Source organism: Limulus polyphemus, unplaced genomic scaffold, assembly GCF_000517525.1.
Source record: "Limulus polyphemus unplaced genomic scaffold, Limulus_polyphemus-2.1.2 Scaffold1832, whole genome shotgun sequence".
Taxonomy (NCBI): Eukaryota; Metazoa; Arthropoda; class Merostomata; order Xiphosura; family Limulidae; genus Limulus; species Limulus polyphemus.
Genome location: NW_013667442.1, coordinates 86,448 through 106,198, shown reverse-complemented (window position 1 = coordinate 106,198; position 19,751 = coordinate 86,448). Strand labels below are relative to the sequence as shown.

Sequence of the window (19,751 nt, the reverse complement as noted above, 5' to 3'; positions counted from 1 at the left end):
GTTCTAGAAACTTCTTATTCCTAGCTATATTTAATATAAGGAAATTTCTAGTCCTGCAGCTAGTTAGTATACAGATAAAGACTTCACCCATCACTGTATTATTCAATTTCTGAGATTGCTATACTACACATCCAACATATGTCTGTTCTGAGAGTTAACACACAAATTTTTCTTTTACACATCTTAGAAAAGCACATATAATTTGTAGATCAGTCTTTTCTATATTCTAGAAAAACCAAAAAACCCATAGGTCAGTTCTTCAGAATTCTAGAATGAACACATATAACCTGAAAGCCAGTCTTTTCAACTTTCTAGAACTTGTAGGTGATTTTTTTACACTATCCTGGAACAAACACAGTCAGATAGTAGGCTAGTCTCTCCCATTAAACAGAACAAATGCATACAAATTGCAAGTCTTTTTTGGTTCCTAAAACAATAATATATACTTAGGCTTAAAACAATTCAAGCATGGAAAGACTTATGTCAAAATTTCCAACTAATTTTTCTGTCTTCAGTTCCAATAATAGTGAATTTTGATTGATAAACATAGGTAAACATACAGTTAAACAGTGGATGCTAAAATGTGTATAACATGTGTCTATATTATTCACACTAAAATACTTATGATACTTAAATATATCATGATTGAGCTATATGTATGATAAACAGATTGATAGGCCTATCTCATCTAACATACCCATTTTTTATACTGTTTCAAGAACATAGCTTACATTGTAAAATAAGCAGTAGGTATAAATCAAAATATTTTTGTTACATTTTCACAAATTATGGTGCAACAGTTAGGCACAAGTCACCACTGAAAAGTATAATATGTGCAAGGGTTATAAATAAGTGATTAGAGTTGGTCAATTAACTAGATTAATTGATGTTAATGTTTCAGACTATTCCAACTATCCAAATAATCAAAATATTTTCATTTCTAATTATTGTTTTTGATTAATTCAAGATTGTTTAGCTAAATCAGTTAGTGGCACAACTCAAGAAATTAACCCACTAATTAAAGTTAATGTTTCCAATTATTACTATTTTCCATTATTCCATCTATCCAAGCCTCATGTGAAGATAATCAACTAATGAGCCCAATGATTAATTGATTAGCAAATTCTACTAATCACCCAACTCTATAGCAAAAACAGAACAACTTACTCTGTATCACTTGCTTTGGAATCTTGTTTTGCAATGTCATTTCCAAGTAGGTTAATCTGATCTTTCTTCTGCTTCTCTATACTTAACATGGAGTCTTCAAGCTTTTTGCTGGTTGGTACTTCCTTATTTGAATCTGTATGTTCAGACAAACCATTCTGTACAACACCTTGTGATGTGGGTGCAGTAGTAACTCCTGTGCTCTCCACACAATCCTCACCTGTCTTATGTCCTTTCATTTTCTCTGACATAACTTTATCACTTGTTTCATGCCCTAATCCTAGAATTCGCTTCACAAAAGGAAGCCCAGCTACTAGTTTATGTCCCACAAGAGGAGGTGTGGAGGTTCTGGAAGGTGGATTGGGACTATCTCCTCTGGAACGTGACCTAGTTCGACTCATTATTTTTTCCAAACGCTGTAAGAAATATCAAGTATCCTTTTAGTGTAACTCATAATGACACTTTTATATATTCTAGCTATGATTAGGCAAAATTAGTGTTATTAAAATATGTTAATGACATCTCCAAGTTTAATTTCAAGCAAAACAAGTTTCTGGTGACCTGTCACGATTTGGAGCTCACGCGACGAATGCTTATTTGGTACTACAACTTTGTAGTCCAATAAATGATTAGAAAACACTAATAAGGACTATGAACAATTTGAACACTATTACAAGTCATACATTGACACGGAAAGCATAACATAAGTGAATCAATGACCTGTTGGAGTAATATCCAAAAGAGTTCCTTCCAGTTCCTCAGCTACTTATAGATGTATCACATGCTGCCAGTTCATTTTATTGATATCTTCTTTTTCCAAGATGTTGCTAAACAGTTAAGCATGGTTGTTATTACACATCAAAAGAAAGTTCTAACTAACTGCATCTCTATATGGCAACACTAGTGGTTATAACACTACATCCCTATAGTGTATGGCTTTCACAGTGCCATGTCAGAGCACATAAAGGTCAGTGTGGGCATCAGTACTGATCTCTACCGAAACCAGTATGTCAACAACACCAAGTGCATGTCTCTCTTCCATGGCGTTGGATATGGCTTCAGGAACACTACAAAAATGTACATATTTCATTTCTGGCTGCAATTTAAAGTGAGATTCATTTGTGAGCACATGTTTTTTTGACCAACCCACGAGTCTCTTACACTACTGAAGACAAGCCATTTTGTGACAATGAGAGCAAAGAATTATGGCATTGGTCATCTGATATAAAAGTTAACTCTTATGAAGCCTGTTTCTGACCATTTGCATATTAATTTATTGTTTAGTTGATTTTCTAAACTTTTGAATTAGTTGGAGAGCTAAGGCCTGCTGGTTGCTTCTAGCCTGTACTGTCAAACAGTGATCATATTGCAGAATTATCAGCAGTTGTCTACCAACTCCAGGTCTTCAGTCAACTGTTTTGATGGTGTGAAAGTAAGTCAACATCCTATGAAATTAACCACGCTTTGTGAGACTTGTGTTTGACCATCTTCTGGTCAACCTATTGCCCTTAATATCAAAGTTGGCATGTTTCACTATCAATCTGGATTTCTTTACACACACCACACAGCTGACTAAGAACACACTGTGTTTCTTTTACTTTTCTATACAAATTAAATGTTCATGTCAGCTTGCATGACAGGCTACCTGAACCTTGTTTTACATATAAGTGAACTCAGGGGTGCTACCAACACTATTTAATAATAGTAGTTGTTTATTATCAACTACTGGATTCAACTCAGGGGTTGCTACCAACACTATTTAATAACAGTAGTTGATTATCATCAATTTCTGGATTCAACTCAGGGGTTGCTACCAAAACTATTTAATAACAGTAGTTGTTTATTATCAACTACTGGATTCAATGGCTGGAATATTGAACATTTTGATTATCCCTTACATATTTCAGCAGTATAATACAAAAATTGTAGCTTTAAAATTATGGTTCACTTAATATTAAATACACAATATATCAATAATTGTTAGCTAACACCAAACAAGCCTTTGAAAAAATACCACAGTGCAAGGAAGATCTTGTATTCAGCTATTAAAATCATTGCTGTATTAATGAAAGGACAACCTATAGAGCAAATATTTTACAAATAGTTCCACATTTGTTAACTTAATCATAAATACAGTAAAAATGAATAATATTTTGACAAGGCTAAAGAAATGTAGAGTGTGTGGTCAACAATATAAGGAAACAAAATACTCGTGGTATTCGAGATTAGCAAAATATGTTTATCTAAAGTTGAGACATTCAGATGGGAAAACTGTAAAGTGAACACACGGTACTTTTATTTTCTATAAATCAAGAAAATTGTCAAGATGTTCATTAAATAGGAGACATAAAAGTCAGGAAATATGTGTGTGATTGCATCGCATATCCTGTACTGGTAACAGAAAGAAAGGAAACTAGAGCTCTCAAGGCTGAATGTTGCTGCTAATAAAACATAATAGGGATATTTAGCTTGAGCAAACTGTCAGCAATACATCTCTGGCCCTATATACTTACTTTTTTGTGATCTATATTTGTAGATTTTAAATTCTCAGTTTTTAATTATATTGCATGTTAGCTTTGTTAATGTACAACAACAGGAAAATATATGCCTAGAGTAAGATACAAACCCTATTAAGTGCATACAGTATAAAGTATATTTGTGTTGGTTTTAGTGTAAAATACCCAGCTGATTCTGCTATGGGCTTGTGAAACAATAATATTACAAACAATAATGAAATCACTTATTTTTCTCAATGTTTGGATGGTCTTAACTATTGAAAAGGAAGGTTGGAATGTAGTTTCAAGAATAAGACTGCTTTTTAAGGTGGTTTTTACCCAAATGTCCTAACAGAGTTTTGAACAAATTCCTGTAAGATCCCTATCGTGGTTAATAATGTATCCAAAAGAATTTTTTCCTAATAACAGCATACTTAATTTTCTTATCTATACATACAATCACTGACATATACAATGTAAATAAGTGTTAAAAACATGAAATTTGGTTCTATTATTATTCAGAAATTTCCATTTTATATATTCAATAAGTTTTAACTGGATACTGACACAGTTCATGAAATTTGGACTGGCCAGATACTTATAATACTGTGTATGCCTGAATATATTTTACCTTGATATTGGTATATTTTCTGTAAGGCTGGATTAACTGTACATTCATACCAGTACATCAAGTAAACTTGGACTCATTAAATGCTAAAATTGAAACATATTTGGTATGCTTAAACTGATATGTTTATACTCTTGTGAATTACAAGAGATTGAATTTTGTTACCTTTTTTCTTTCTGCTCTCTCTGCCTCTTCTTGTCTGTGTCTTTCTTCTAGTTCTTTTTGAAGTTTATCGGCTTCTTCTCGAGCTTTTCGTTCTTGCTCTTCCTTCTCTATTCTCTACAGTGTATTGAAATTTGTTTTTAAACAAATCACTTATAAATTGTTTTTTTAACTTCAATCATAACAAACTTCAAGAAGCATCAAGAAACTGCTCTCTGCAATGTACTTAGATTTGTTCTTAAACAAATCACACACGTAAATTATATTATACTGTTATGTATCTGCTCGTTTGTTAATTTCCGGTATAAATTCTTTCCGGGGAACTTCAGTGACACAAGTCCTTTCCTAATTAAAACTAGTTTATTCTTTCTTGATACAACTTTGATATACAGAATTTCCACAGACACTTTAACTTAATTACTTTTATAAACACACGCTATAATTCACAGCGATTCACACACATTACTTACGGTTCCTACTGTTCACTTGACTCAATTATCTCTATCTTCAATCTATCTATGCAATTCTATCTTTTTTGCTGGCTTTATTTGCCGGGCTTATATATTAAAAAAGAGGGCGCCTGGAACAAACTAGAGTTGCCAGAAAAATTCATGATCCTTCCAGAAACTCCAGCGCGCATGCTCCCAGCATCACACTACTTCCACTATCAAAACAATACTTTTTACCTTCAAACATAACATACTTCAACAATAATCAATAAATTGCTACTTATCAAAAACAATCTGATAATAAAATTCTACAATAAGTTGTTTACATTACTGCATTTTTAAATTTTTCCATTGAAAGAAAATACTTGTATTTATAATACTTGAAAAGAGCATGAAATTACAAAAGCATCACAAGTACTCCTTCAGTACTGAAAATGGTCATTATGAAAATACTAAAATATTAATTTTTAGACCTTCAGTAATATCATGGGCTCCTTCAGTGGCACACCCTGAAAATAAAAGTTTGCACATTTTTGTGGCAAGTTATGGCATTGATTCCTTGATCTGAGTGTAGGAAGAGAAAGACAGATACAAAATATTTAAAGAAAGAATCAAGGATTAAATGATTGGAAAATGGCACTAGTAGAGAAAACTAGCTGCTAAAATTAACTGCATAGAACATGAAAGATCACATAAATTAAGTAAATAATAATACAGGATAATAATAGATAAGTTATGAAATATACCTAAAGAATGATTTTAAACCACTTTTTACTCAAGGAAAAATACAGCATTTCACAATGTTCAAAATACTGTGGGTATAAATATTTTACACTAATTGAAAATAGTTTTGGATATTTAAAAAGAAATATTCTTGGTCAATTACAGTTTTATATTTCTTATTTTTTATTCAAAAAGTCAGCAGTCTCATGAACTTTCAGGTTTATTGCAAGGGCCATAGTAGGTTGGTTCTTATTTTTGAAATTTTGATTTACAATACTCTCAACCTCTTGTTTTGTTCCAATATATAAATATGTAATTCAGACCAAATTTTAACCATACTGAATAAAATTTAAGGGTTCCTCAAAGTGGTTGAAATTTTACCTTGTAGCTTGTATTATATCTGCATATTCTGAAAGGTTATAGCATCTTATTATGGAATATTGTATTATATTCTGGAAAATTCCAGAGTATTCACATTACTCAGAACGTTGAAAAACATTCCATATATAAATCATTTATGATTATAATCCAAGCTGTCACTTTTTACTTCTGGAATATTCTGTATGACATGATAGTAATTTCTAGAATTTCTGTGAGAGTATAAAAGTTCTTAAGCAGATTCATCTTTATCATTTCATCAGATGTTGTACTGACATATTATTATACATGGATACCTGAACAAGAAGTAAAACTACACTTTGGCTGCTTGATTCAGAAGAAACTGAACTAATAGAAAACATATTACCTTCAAACAGGCAAGTGATGTATGTGTTCTTCTACCATCACAAAACATTCATGAAAGGTTGTGATCAAAGAGACTACAACATTTTGGAACAAGGCTATAATTCCATTTTGTCCAGAATATCATGCCATTATCAAGCTGGAGAAACTTTTTTTTGAAAAATGGGCAAAATTAAAGGAAAATTAAAACACAGCGAGCTAATGAAGCAAAGTTTGTCAGTAATCTAGATGATCTTTTTGACATCACTCATAATGATGCCCTTTACCTGATCAAGGTCCTAGAAGACAAGGGTTTTATTCTTTCTCATATAGAAAGCGGATGTTGTGGGTTCATGGGCCAGGTAGATATGTTTTTTTTTTAAGGAATCAAGTACTAAGAAGAGAAGTGAGGCAAGTATGGACAAAATATGACATGTAGAGCAGGAACATCAGGCCTTGAATGAAACTGTCAGTTGTTGTGAATCATCCCACAGCAGTGATGATGGGTTGGTAGATGCAATGTTGATCATATTCAGCTCCCAAAAAAATAGAAAAATGTGTTTGTATGTCTGTCATTATCAACAGACATGGACTATTTTTGGCAGGATAATGAGGAATAATATTCTCCATATGTCCACCAAATTTCATCAAAATCTGATCATTTTTGACTGAGTTATAAAGTAAAAAGTATGTGAAAAATCAGTCTCCATGTGAACAAATGGAGATTTTTTGGATTTTCATGACCTTTACCTTTGACCCTCCAAGAAACTAATCATTTCTAAGTTGGGTCATAGTCTAAATGTATACCAACTTTCGTCCAAATCCATTTGAGAAATCTTGCTGACAAACACACACAGGGGTGAAAACAAAACTTCCATTCACTTTCAGTGAACTGAAGTTATGTGATGAGAATAGAGGAGCAATTGGAAAATCATCAACTTCTAAAAAGGACAAGACGAAATATATAATTACTCCCAATTTAACAGCAGCTATGTACAGAACCAAGTTGAGTGACAGAAAGGCAACATATGTCCTTACTGGAACAATTTACAGCCTTGGTCATGATGTTCAGGAGCTAACCATCAACCATTCCTTGATCCAAAGATCTCGACATCACTTCCACAAGGAACTTGCCAAAACTTAAAGGAACAGTTCCAGCCAACATTCTCACTTGTAGTTGGTTGGGATAGCAAGCTCCTTAATGATCTCATAGGTAAAAAACAAGTAGACTGTCTGCCAATGATCTTGTCTGGAGCAGGAGTAAACCAACTCCTAGGTGTTCCAAAGTTCATTTCTAGCAATAGAAAGGCTCTAGTTTCTGCTGTGGTACATTTGCTGGAAGAGTAGGGAGGTTATTGATCATGTAAAGGCAGTTTGATTTTACAGCCAGCAAAACTGGTCACAGAAATAGAGCATGTGTGCTGTTGAAAAAGATTAAACAAAAATCTTCTGTATTTGACATGCTGACATCATATTCTAGAACTTGTCCTGATGTTTTCATCAGTTTTCAAAGACTGTATGGGGCTTTCCTCTCATCTAAATATTGCAGTTTTCAATTGATTCCAGCAATCTTTGGAATAAATGGATCAGTTCAGTTATGAAACTGTAGCTTACCATGATGAAGTAGCAGAAGCCATATGGGAAATTAAGGACAGTGTCATTGAGTTTTCTACAAGACAATTTCAGATCAGCTAACATAGACATGATTATTAAAAGCTTCTTGAATTAGCCATAACTTTCCGCAGTGGAATCTCCTTGTGGAGTGTAATTTGTAGCACTGCATCATGCATGATGGATGGTCAAGGCATTATATGCCCTCAAGATCTTTATATTTATGGGACAATTTAAGCTCACTCGACAAGAGGAGAGAGAACTCTGTAACATCTGCATCTTTGTTTGAGTCTATCTTGGAGCATAGTTCACTTTTTCCGATGCCATTTGTACTCCTCACAATGATCTTAACCTCCTACAATATCCTATTAAGTATAAGAAGGTAAATTCTGCTCTTTCAAAATCTGCCTGTCAAAACTTTGTTGGCCATCTATGGTATCTCAATGAGGAACTAATTGATTTGGCATTCTTTGATTCAGCTGCATCAACAGAAACAAAATGAGCAATGGTAAGGCCACTAAATGAGAAAGAAGGCAAGGGTGAACCTCCAAGGCACATCCAGCTGTATATCAGGAAATATGAGGACATGTAAATTGAAGATTTCTTCAGATGCCTCAAAATTCAACCTGGATTTCTGGATTATGACCCCAAGTCATGGGAGCTCAGAGAGAACTATAATGTGTTAAATGACAATGCTGATAAGAATATGGCCATTACTGAGAGCCCACGACAAAGAAAGAAGAACAGAAAGAATTCCTCCTTTAAGTTGTGCAGGGTCATAGAAGGTGCTTTTCCAACAGCAAAAAGGGAATAATAACAATGCGTAAGTAATTAACCACACTAAAAATCATATAATTATGTAATCATACTATTGTACATGCAATAAAACGATAATAGACTTTAAATAAATCATTTATAATACATAAATGTTTTTGTATGACATAGTACATTCAGTACCAGGCCACTGCAGTCTAGAACTTCAACCTCATCCAAAATAGGTGAAGTCTGACATTAATGTTTTTTTGTGCATTGGAACAAAATTAGAGGGTGAGAGCTTTAGAAACTGTAACCTGAAATTTTATCTGGAAATAAGAAACACCCTAGGCCACAGCCATTCTATGGCAAAGGGTAAATGATGTTATCATGGACCACAAATGACCTATGATATCCAAGATCTTTGAAATAACAAAAAACATTAAAGAAAAATCAGGAACATTTAGTTTTAAATCATTATTATGATGAAAAGAGCTTGAATTAGGAATGTTGGTGTTAACAGCAAGGAATAAATAACAATGGAGAACAACAATCATCAACATTCAGGACTAGGGAGGACAAAATGATTGACAGATGCTTTAAAATATGGATTTTATTTTTCAAAATGCATATGATATTCTTGAGTTTCAATGATATGTAATTATAAGGCAAATTCTTTACTGTTGAACTGTCTGAGAGTAGCTCCTTCTTCAGTTTTGTAAGGTTGTTGTATTTATAAATTTCAGGTTACTTACAGCCTTTTTTTATAACACGGTTTGGTTTACTATCTCTGTTGTAACTTTTTCCACCAGTACATGTTTTCTTAATATAGAGGGTTAACTATAAGTGACATTTGTTTTAGTGTGTGTTGAACTGTAAACATTACACTGAAGATACCGTACTTGGTTATCTAAAAATTGTGTAAATCCATCTTTGAAGAAGAAAGTATGATAAAAACATTTACCTGTGTGAGGGGGAGTATAAACGATTTGAAGTGATTCTGCATCAGATGCCTATATATATAAATAGGACAGCAAAAATGTATCTTTTGTTTTTATGGTGTAGTTTGACAGAACCTCTTCAAAAGCTGAGTTTCATTTTCACTCACAAAGATGTTGATAAAGACAGACATTTTGGTTATCATTAAGTCTGAAAGTAATGTTCACTGTTAAATCCTATGGATAAAGTTAAGACCTTCACTGTGGAGAATCATAACATAAATTTACAATTTGCACGAAATTAATTAAGATAAAAATTATTCTCTCCTCCATGTAAACAGGATAAAATATCACAACCACCCATGATGTCACTGAAATTATAAACCTAATTTTTTCTTCATTCCTTTTCAAGTACCTCAAGCTATTCGAGAATTACAAGATATCACAAAAACTTTAAGTAACTCCTACAGTAACAATCTTACATAAATTGCCATCAAAAACAAACGTAAAATAATTTTACATGCAGATTTCCTAATTTAATGTTTTCAATATTTCAGAAGGTAATTCAAGTTTGTTTGTTTTTCATCATGAATAATGGCCTTTCTTGTCATAATCTGATGATACTAACTAACCGTATTAGGAGAATACTAATTTTGTGTTTAGGCTTGCACTGCTCTTTATTCACCTATAAACTGTTATTGCTGGTGTATAAAAGATTCATACATCTTTCTCTAAACATTCTCATTTTATAACAATTAGTCTCCAATAAGAACAGGGCTAATGAATAGTCTCCAATAAAAGTTGAAATGTAATTTTGTTCTTGATATTAATATAGTGATGGGAATTCAACAGTGATAGAGACACTTGCCAATATGTTATAACACCTTGTTTGTAGTGTATAAAACATTTCCATGTATCTCTTACAAATTCTAGGGAAAAAATAATATTTCTGAAACTACTACTACTACAAAAAGCAAGTTTCTCTTTCTAAATAATTTGTATAGGGCTAAAGATTAATGAAGCAAAAACCTAATATAAATAACTCACCACAAACAAATGTCTCGTTAAGAGTAATGAAACCATCGAACAACAGGAAGTGAATATTTTAAATACCATGTTATCAATGTGATACAAATTTATTAACTCTCTCAACTTGACTGACCACATGACCTCTTTGTACTCATTTAAAGTCTTTATAGATTTAATACTTCTAACTTTCAATATAGTATGTATATCTTCACAAAATTTGGCAGTCCTTCAGTTAACATTATCTCTTTCACAAATAAAAAAAAATCATATTTTTTAGTGAAGTATTTTTAATAAACTAAAATAAAGATTTGTCCATGAATATATTGAGTGTTAGTTTTGAATAGTCTGTGTGCAAAGTAATTTTCATGTTAAGATTAAAAATACTTTTCTTCATCTCAAAAATCTCAAATTTCCTCTTAAATAAACTTCAAACGTTTTTTTTAGTAAAAATATATTTTTCATTTGTTATTTTCTTTCCCCTATCTCTATACGGGATCAGGATCGGTCAATTTCAATGACTTCATAACCACCAAAAAAGAAAATCTAAATAAATCTAAATTACCCTTTTTTTTCCCTTTCTACGATGCCTTCAAATTGTAACATGAAACTACATTCATTTATCCTAAGTAGCTTTAAGTTTGTAACAGTATACATCTATTTAGAATTAAATTTTATTGTTTTATTGCCATTTGAACCGTGTCTAACTACTATTCACGCCATTATAAATTGTAAATCACTCAGGGAATATGCAACTCATGTGTTGTTGTTTGAAGTTAAGCAGAAAGCTACACAATGGGATATCTGTGAGTGCCCACCATGTGTATCGAAACCCAGTTTCTAGCATTGTAAGTCCGCAGAGCAACTCACGTGCGTGCCTCGTGAAACATTTTTATTATGTTATTATCTATTTTATCTAATTTAATCTTAACTAAGCTAAAAAAATTCCTATTTTTATATTTCAATTACTTTTATAACAATACATAAAGAATAAACATGAAAACAAAAATAAAGTACTTATCCAATCTTCTTTTTTCTTGCTGTCAATTGTCGAAAAAAGTTAACCCTACTTTCTTTATAGTAATGGTAGTAATGCACTAAATAATTTTTATATAATTAAATAATGCACCAAAGAGCACAGACTAATAATATGCAAAAAGTAGACAATTTCCCCTAACTCTCAAAATTTTTCTGACTTTCTAGCTATGCAACAAGATCCGTTAGAAATTTATCCAAGCTAGTCATTAATTTACCCATGGGAATGAAGCTTGTACTCTTCAGTGAAATTGACATTTATCTTCAGAACACAAAGTTATACAGTAAGTCATTTGATAGATGAAAACCTTGAATTTCTATTGATTATAGGTAATGTATAATTAAATGTAAAAGAGAACTATTAATAAATCCTGTGATAGATGGGTGTGACAGAAGGGGTCTGATTTTCTGTTTGATAGCTCTGTAATCAAACAAAATTGAAGGCTATAAAAATTATGGTTTGTCTGAACAAGTACAATTTTATAGTGAGTAATTTATGCTTAATTTTGTATTATTTGGAGGGGTGCTGGATAAAAGAGAGAGGAGAAGATACCTAGAGAAAATGTGTCACGTGTGTCACTCTAGGGGATTTATTAAAATATTGCCTTATAGAATTAAGAACTTAAAACTTATGTAGTATTAAAATATGGATTATTAGGTAAGATTTTATGCTATATTAATTGGTATAACATAAATAAAAAGTGGTTTAATACAATTTTGAATGTAAGACACTAAAACCTTGTGTCATGTGCAGTAAAGGATACCCATGGAGATAGGGTTAAAACCAATTAAAAATGCAATTACACTGGAATCCAAATAAAAATATAGTAATGTATTTGATTACAACCAACACATAAAAACTGACTTGTATCTCTTCTTCTTCTTTTCTTTTACATTCTTCTTCTTCTTGTTTTTGTTTTTCTAATATAGCTTTTTTTAGTTTTTCTTCTTCTTGGTGGCGATGTTCCTGGGCAAGCCGAAGTTGCTCTTCTTCATATCGACGTTGTTGTTCTTCTACTTTTTGCCTTTTCTCTTCTTCCTGTCGCCTATCAATTGGTAATAGTATAATGCATATTGAAAGCCTATCATAACATATCAATTTGAATTACACACATTATGCAGTACCTTCATTTTAAATTATACATGTAGACAACAATATGAACACAAGTAACACTGTTTGGAATATTATTACTTCAGCTATTCAGAATCATAACTAATGGATAGAAAATTAAAATTTTTCTAAATACTAGTTTCATCATTTTAGTGTTTTTACCCTGTTAGAATTACAGTGTAAAAATGAGTAGTAGAACATTAGTGGGACTGATTTAAATTTTTCTAAAACTTAAACAAGTTGCTTCCAATATTCGTCATGTTCTTAATAAATTATTTGGTATAACAGAAAGCTAAAGATAATATAGGTGTAAGAAAAATGCTCTATAACTTGTAGAAGTTATTTATTAATGGATTGATGCAATTATTTTAGTAACAGTGAATAATTTGTTTATAGTGACATAGAATATAGTTTACTGTGTAAGATTAAGGATGTTACACATTTACACTCCTGAAGATATTTTGGAAATATAATATCCATTTCAGTTTGAACTCAAACTATATCTCTGTGTATCTTCTTTATCAAACAATCAGCATACTTTAAGTTTTTTAATATAAATGAAAATAATGAATATATTACACACATATTTTAGGCCTGAGTATAATGTTTAATAGGGTAATGTATGTCAAATGAGGACAAGTAATGACAGAAGTCTGATTTAATCATCAGTGTGACTTGTTTATATGCACGGTACTTTATGCATGAATGTATGGTTGTAATTATCAGTGTGACTTATTTATATGCATGGTTCTTTATGCATGTAATTTAATTGTAAATTAAAAAAAAGTCATTGACTCATCAAACAAAATTAGCAAACAGTATTCTTCTAAGAACTACTGATCATCAACCATTCTTGGATCTAGTGAGGAGGAAAGATGTGACTTATCGCAACTGTAAAGAAACTATGTTCTTTAAATGTTTCATGTTTGACATTTACCTTTAGATCCTAATAAAAAATATTAGTATTTATTTAAAGTATTAATCACACCTTCAGAATTTTTAATGCTTAGTCTTAGCCATGTTTCAGCAATTAGTATAAATTACAACATGGCTTAATGTTATGCACATTTATTTGTATCCATAAAAAATGATAGAGTTTTCCATTAATTAATAATTAAGCCTTTTTTGTTATGCAATGCATCTGCATTTTTGAATTACATAATAATGTAAACAAAAACCTCATTTAACAGTGAAATAGTTGGTAATTAAAATCAGATAATTCTTAAAAGTCCTACTATAAGTACTGATAAACACTTTGATCTACATCATAGTTTTCAATTTTACTGCATCTTATATTTACTGCCTATACTGGTATGCTCATAAAACAATACGAAATGAAACAGAAATTGACCACAGCAATAGAGTTTCATTAACAGAAAAAATATGTATTCTTCAGTTTTTCTTATACGCAATTTTCTGTGATTTTTTTCTAATCTAAAAAAAATCACTTTAGTGAAGTTTTCAATCCCTTTTGTAAATTTACAAAGGAAAAAATATCACTTGATGTCATTGAAAAAATTCAAAGTGTCAGTAATTAGATGTAGATAAAATCAAAAGGTTATTTTTTTACTTAACTAACATTTTTACAATGACCATAAAATGCTTTACAAAGGCATATGTCTTAAAGAATCTTCCCTTACATTTATTACCAGAGATGCTTTCTTTTCATCAAAAATAAAATTATAGCACTTTAATGAAATATTTAAAACACAAGTGAAATCAACTTTTGAATTTTATGGTTTTGTCTGATGAAAACTACAACTTTACAAATACCTAATCATTTTTTAAAGAACTACATTGACTAAAACATCTCAAAATGCTACAATTTTTATAATATCCATAGATGGCACCTGTAAAAAGAATGTAAATTCTATTTTGCCGTTATAATTTTTTCTAAGATTTTCTCAATTCAAAATACTTGATTTATCAGTTGAAAGAGACCCAAGCTGCTCTCTGAAAATCCTGTTTTGTGACCTTTAACTTATGTATAATATATCATCAAATCCATCACAGCAATATCTCACCTTATTTCTGCCAACCTCTGTCTTTCCAACTCGGCTTCTCTTTCGGCTTGTTCTCGAACCTGCCGTCTTTTTTCAGCAAGAATTGCTTTTGCTTCTTCCTCAGAAATGATACGAGGTTTAGGGGTAGAAGGTGGTGTGAATGTAGCTACAGTTGGTTCCTCAACAAATGACAACTCACGATCATGTTTTGAAGTTGTTGATACCTCGAGGACTTTTTCAACTTGTTGTTCAAAGAGGTCTGAGGAAACAACCTAGAGGCAATAAAATATTTTCATCTTTTTTTCCTCTGTGAGCTTTATTATTTTTTATAAAATGATTAATCTCAGCTTGAAGTTAACAGTGGTCCATTCGCCATTAGCCACCAAAAATGCTGGGGGACTACCCAAAAAGTTGTCTTGGGTAGTCCGTGTAGCCTCTAAAAACTGCCTAAGAAAATCTAAATTTAAGTGATTATTTCCCCTATAAAATAAATAGTGTTTATGTCATGAAACAAGTATCAGAACAACAAAATTATCCTGAGAATTATTTGCAGTGTTATTTTCAAATATCGAGTCAATTTCTTGTCATTATCTGATAGATTGGATGCATCGGCACAATGGCGCACACAGACTGAGACCCTATCTGAGCTCGCACTCAGCCAGCTCTGACTGGGTACAATGTATCTGCCAGTGTGGTAGAATTAGATGCCCTGCATGGCACAGACACTAATGAAACTTCAGCTGCATGCTGTGCTGAATGCAGTGGTTCCTGGCCTTCACTCCAAGCTCTGAAGGGTCGCATGCAGTTTCTAATTACCCGGAGAAAAAGTGTATATTTTGCAAGGTTATCTAGGGCCAAGAAATGTTGCAAACAAGGATATTTAAAACCCCATTCCCAAGAAATTAAACTAAGGGGTCTTGAAATTGTCACATTCCCTGCATAAGGAAGTAAACTTTTTAAATTCCCTACAAAAGAAGGTAAAATAACTTGAAAAAGTCAGCAAAAGAGGGTTAAAAAAGTCTGTGGTTTCCCTAGGGAAAGAAAGAAATTGTTCTAGAATTTAGGTACAAGCATACATGTAGGTACCACTGGCCTCTAAATTAGGTGTGTATGTGGGGGCGGATATAGCAAGATTTAAAAAAAAAGAAGAAAATTACACCGGATTGTGCTAACCACTTTCCACCTCTGTAGGCTGGACCATGATCATTCAGCCAGATAGTCCTGAATTATGACATGGGATGTCACTCTTGGTCTCTGTTTATCCTGGGGTCTTTTGGTATGGACAATACCTTGAGTTGGTGGTTGCTATGATTATTTAATTGAACTGAATGAAGGGAGAAGAACATGATGATGGATCAATAAATGTCTTGAGTCAACAGTAGAATTGTGTGGGCCCACTTTTTGGTGCTGAAAAGTTAAAGTTCTTTTGGTGATAGGTTAGATGTTCTGTATAAATGTTATGAAGAGTGATGAAAGTGATGGCAGATGAGTAGCAGTAGACATGAATGAAATTTTATATTATTTATGGAGTATAAATGGTCATTGTTTCATATTGTGAAGAGTGTTTGACTTGATGAAGCAGAATTGTTCATTCATGCGACTGTCTTAGTAGTGGATGAGACGTTCTTAATCATCTGGCAATATATGCAAAATGTTGCAAAGCCAAGTGAGGTGACATCATAGAGACAATGAATATGACCAACAAAAGAGGGTGAGGAGTTACAGAAAAAAACGGGAGAGACAAATCAGCGCAAGTCTTCACTCACTTCATTGGTGAGGTAAGTAGATGTTCAACAAAACTTGTTGTTCTCAATTTCTAGATGTAACTGTGTTAAGTAAACTGAATTCAATAACACATTCTCCTGTATTCAATAAAAGTATTACTATAGTCACACTAGAAAACCGGTCATAATATGTAAGCCTCCCCCACAAAAATAAATAAATATATTTAAAAAAAAGAAGAAGCATCTTTTGTTTTACTATAAGCACATGGCAAGAATTTCAGGATTTGTTGTGTTTTCTTTTTAAGACAAAGTACAAGTTTCCAGAGTGGAAGTTCTGAATTCACCAGGTGTGAGATGTGACTTTTTTTTTTAAGTTCAAAGAGTGAATGCTTCAGTAAAGACTGGATTATGTGCCTGCAGTCATCATCAACCAATCATGAGTTTTATCTTATATATTTGATGGAATTGAGCAACCAAACACATTTTACACAATTGTATGCAATATACCAGACGTTGACACCATTTTACAGTATGTTTTATTTCTCACTCTTTTTCAGCAGGGTTTTATTTACTTTTTAAATTATTTTTTTAACATTTTATCTCTCAATCAATCTTTGTTAGTACTAGAAGTAAGAAAGGTCGAGAGGCCACAGTACGAATCATTTATTTATGGGTTGCTTCATTATGAAATTAGGAAAAAAACATTGTACACTAAACTACTGCCTTGCCACCCAAAAGGCAAGTCTAGGTGGTCTGGTTGGCTACCAAAAAAAGTAGTACAAGCAAATTTATAACCATCTGTAATCAACAGAAGATACAATACACCAGCATCCAAAACAAACTGTCACTAAACAAAGGAATTTAAAAATTTTGATCAATGCTTCAAGTAATCAAGAAAAAAAGTTTACCAATATCTTACAAAAATCATGACTAAAATAATAACAAGTAAAGAAATAACTTTTCAAAAAAAGGAAGTAAATGTAGGAGTGGCTAATACAAACATGATATTATGGATGGCATTTACATCATCCCTACATAATAGGACAGGCACACAGTGTAGTAGAATGTTAACAGACGAAAATAGGATAAATTCAATTGTGATTGAATAGTTACATATATTGCTAAATGTTAATTCTTGGCCATGCTATTAAGTAAAGAGAATATAAATGCAACCCCTACTACCTTGTTTGCATTGTTTTTGAAGGAATGATATTGGCCACTCCTACATTTACTTCCTTTTTTGAAAAGACTTTTCTTTATTTGTTTACTTGTTTTTTTTAATGCAGTGTTTCAATAGACATAGTAAAGTTGTATTTATAACCAATTTCTAAATACAATGAGCTTCCAACTGTAATATTTATTGTTTATCTATTATGGGCTAGTAATTCCTGTTTCACCCTGAACTTAAGCTTTTTAAGGAAAACCAAATTTCTGTACAGAAAGCAAACTTCAAGGGGTAATGGTAACATCATTTACACTAGAATTACGATTTCTTTCTTTAATTACTACTAGATAATAATACTTGTAAAAGTGGATACTCCATTTGAATGTCACCTCAGTGAACTTGGTTGACACCATTGTTTCAGTTTTTAGTTATTGTGTAATAAAAAAGATGAAGAAGAAATTCAAATTTTTTTGCTATGATATTTACAAACATTCCAAGAACTTTTGATTCAGTCAGTATATAGATATTGTTGTAAAAGGAAACAATGTAAAATATTGTAAAGTTCTTATGACCTATTGAGGAGATATTCAAAATACAATTTTGATGAACAATCAGAGGCATCCATCCATAGGCAGTGCTAAAGCCTGCCTGATAGTCCAGAATACAAATCATGCAATCAAATTATTGGCCAAAGTATTCATCTATTCCACTGTAATAAAAGGATATTTCAAAAGCTAATTAAAAGGTCTGTGGTATGTTGTTGTTTATTCTTTAGTACAAAAAACTCATGCTTTAATCTCTGAAGTTTTAAGACTTTTAATTATCTTTTGGTAATTAAAGTTGTTATTTCAATAAAAAATGTAAAAATTAAAGAAAAATAACCTGAAAATGGGTCCTAGAAAATTGCCTGACTACTCACGTGGGTCATGGAACTTTGAGAACCCCCTGATGTACCAACAGTAGTTTACAAGAAATAAAACTTTTACCTCATCAAAAAATACATTCAATAACATACATGCATACAGATAATGTGTTAAAGCATCAATAGTGTGGCAAGTCAAGAATGATAAAACTGCAGATAATACTACTGTGTGAGAATTTGTAGATTTCATACTGTTTCTTCTCATCTACTCAACTTTGCCTCCTTCACCTCACTCCATGCCTTCCTCATACATCAAAATCTTATACTTATGAATGCCCAAAGTTACTCCTCCACTACAGTTAATACACTTTATCACTAGATAAACGATAATTACTTCTAGTGGGATGAAGGAAGATAAACTATCTTCAAGCACCCCGGGTGTTTACTGTTTGGTGACCAACTTTTTAATGTCGATTGTCAAATTGTTCTCATTTAAATTCCTCTCAGGTTTTTAGGTGTGAGAAATACTCAAACCTCATTTTTCACTATGTGTCAAGAACTTACATTTTCTGTTAAACTGTATATCAACCAAAACACATTCAAACATAGTACTTATCGAGAAACAAGTAAGTTTCATAATTACTTTATCTAACCTTTTCTCCTCTGAATGAAGCATTAAACTGCAGGTAAGATATAAATTATAATTTTTTATGGCTCATCCATGTTAACTTTGTAAAAAGACAAAAATGCCAATCAACAAAATCACACAAGGGTGACACTGAAATATAAAACACACTTAGCTTACCTTTTCTCTTTTTTCATCATCAGCAAATTTTTTCTGTGTTTGGAGAGGAATTTTGCGTATTGCAGCTGATTTCTTTGTTCCATTAACAAAACCAACTGTTCCAGCACTCTTAACCCTTGGAACTTTGGTTGAACCAGCTGGAAAAAACAACAACTTATCTACTAAAACAATTTTTAAATGCAGGATGATGAGCAATTATCTTAGCTGTTTCTAGATACTTTTTAATGGGTGCAACCTTTTTACAAATTAGTTCCTTATTAAGTGATGAACTTACTTATTTTGATTTGGTAACTTATCTAATTTGCTTTAAAGTTTGAAATTAATAAACTTGTTATAGTAAGTTGGCTTCAAATGTGAATAAATATCAGAATAACAAT

General features: G+C 31.9%; 1 protein-coding gene across 5 annotated transcripts in view; it reads right to left on the bottom strand.

The window, feature by feature from the left end:
* LOC106465092 (ensconsin-like) overlaps positions 1 to 19,751 on the bottom strand; it is a 72,114-nt gene that overhangs the window by 7,630 nt on the left and 44,733 nt on the right. For all 5 annotated transcript variants that reach the window (XM_022392919.1, XM_022392920.1, XM_013925287.2 and 2 more), the window contains 5 exons: positions 19,375 to 19,511; positions 14,840 to 15,090; positions 12,570 to 12,750; positions 4,453 to 4,566; positions 1,168 to 1,580 (listed from right to left, as the gene is read on the bottom strand). In XM_022392919.1, coding sequence (XP_022248627.1) covers positions 1,168 to 1,580; positions 4,453 to 4,566; positions 12,570 to 12,750; positions 14,840 to 15,090; positions 19,375 to 19,511 — 1,096 coding nt within the window. The remainder of the gene's footprint in view (positions 1 to 1,167; positions 1,581 to 4,452; positions 4,567 to 12,569; positions 12,751 to 14,839; positions 15,091 to 19,374; positions 19,512 to 19,751) is intronic.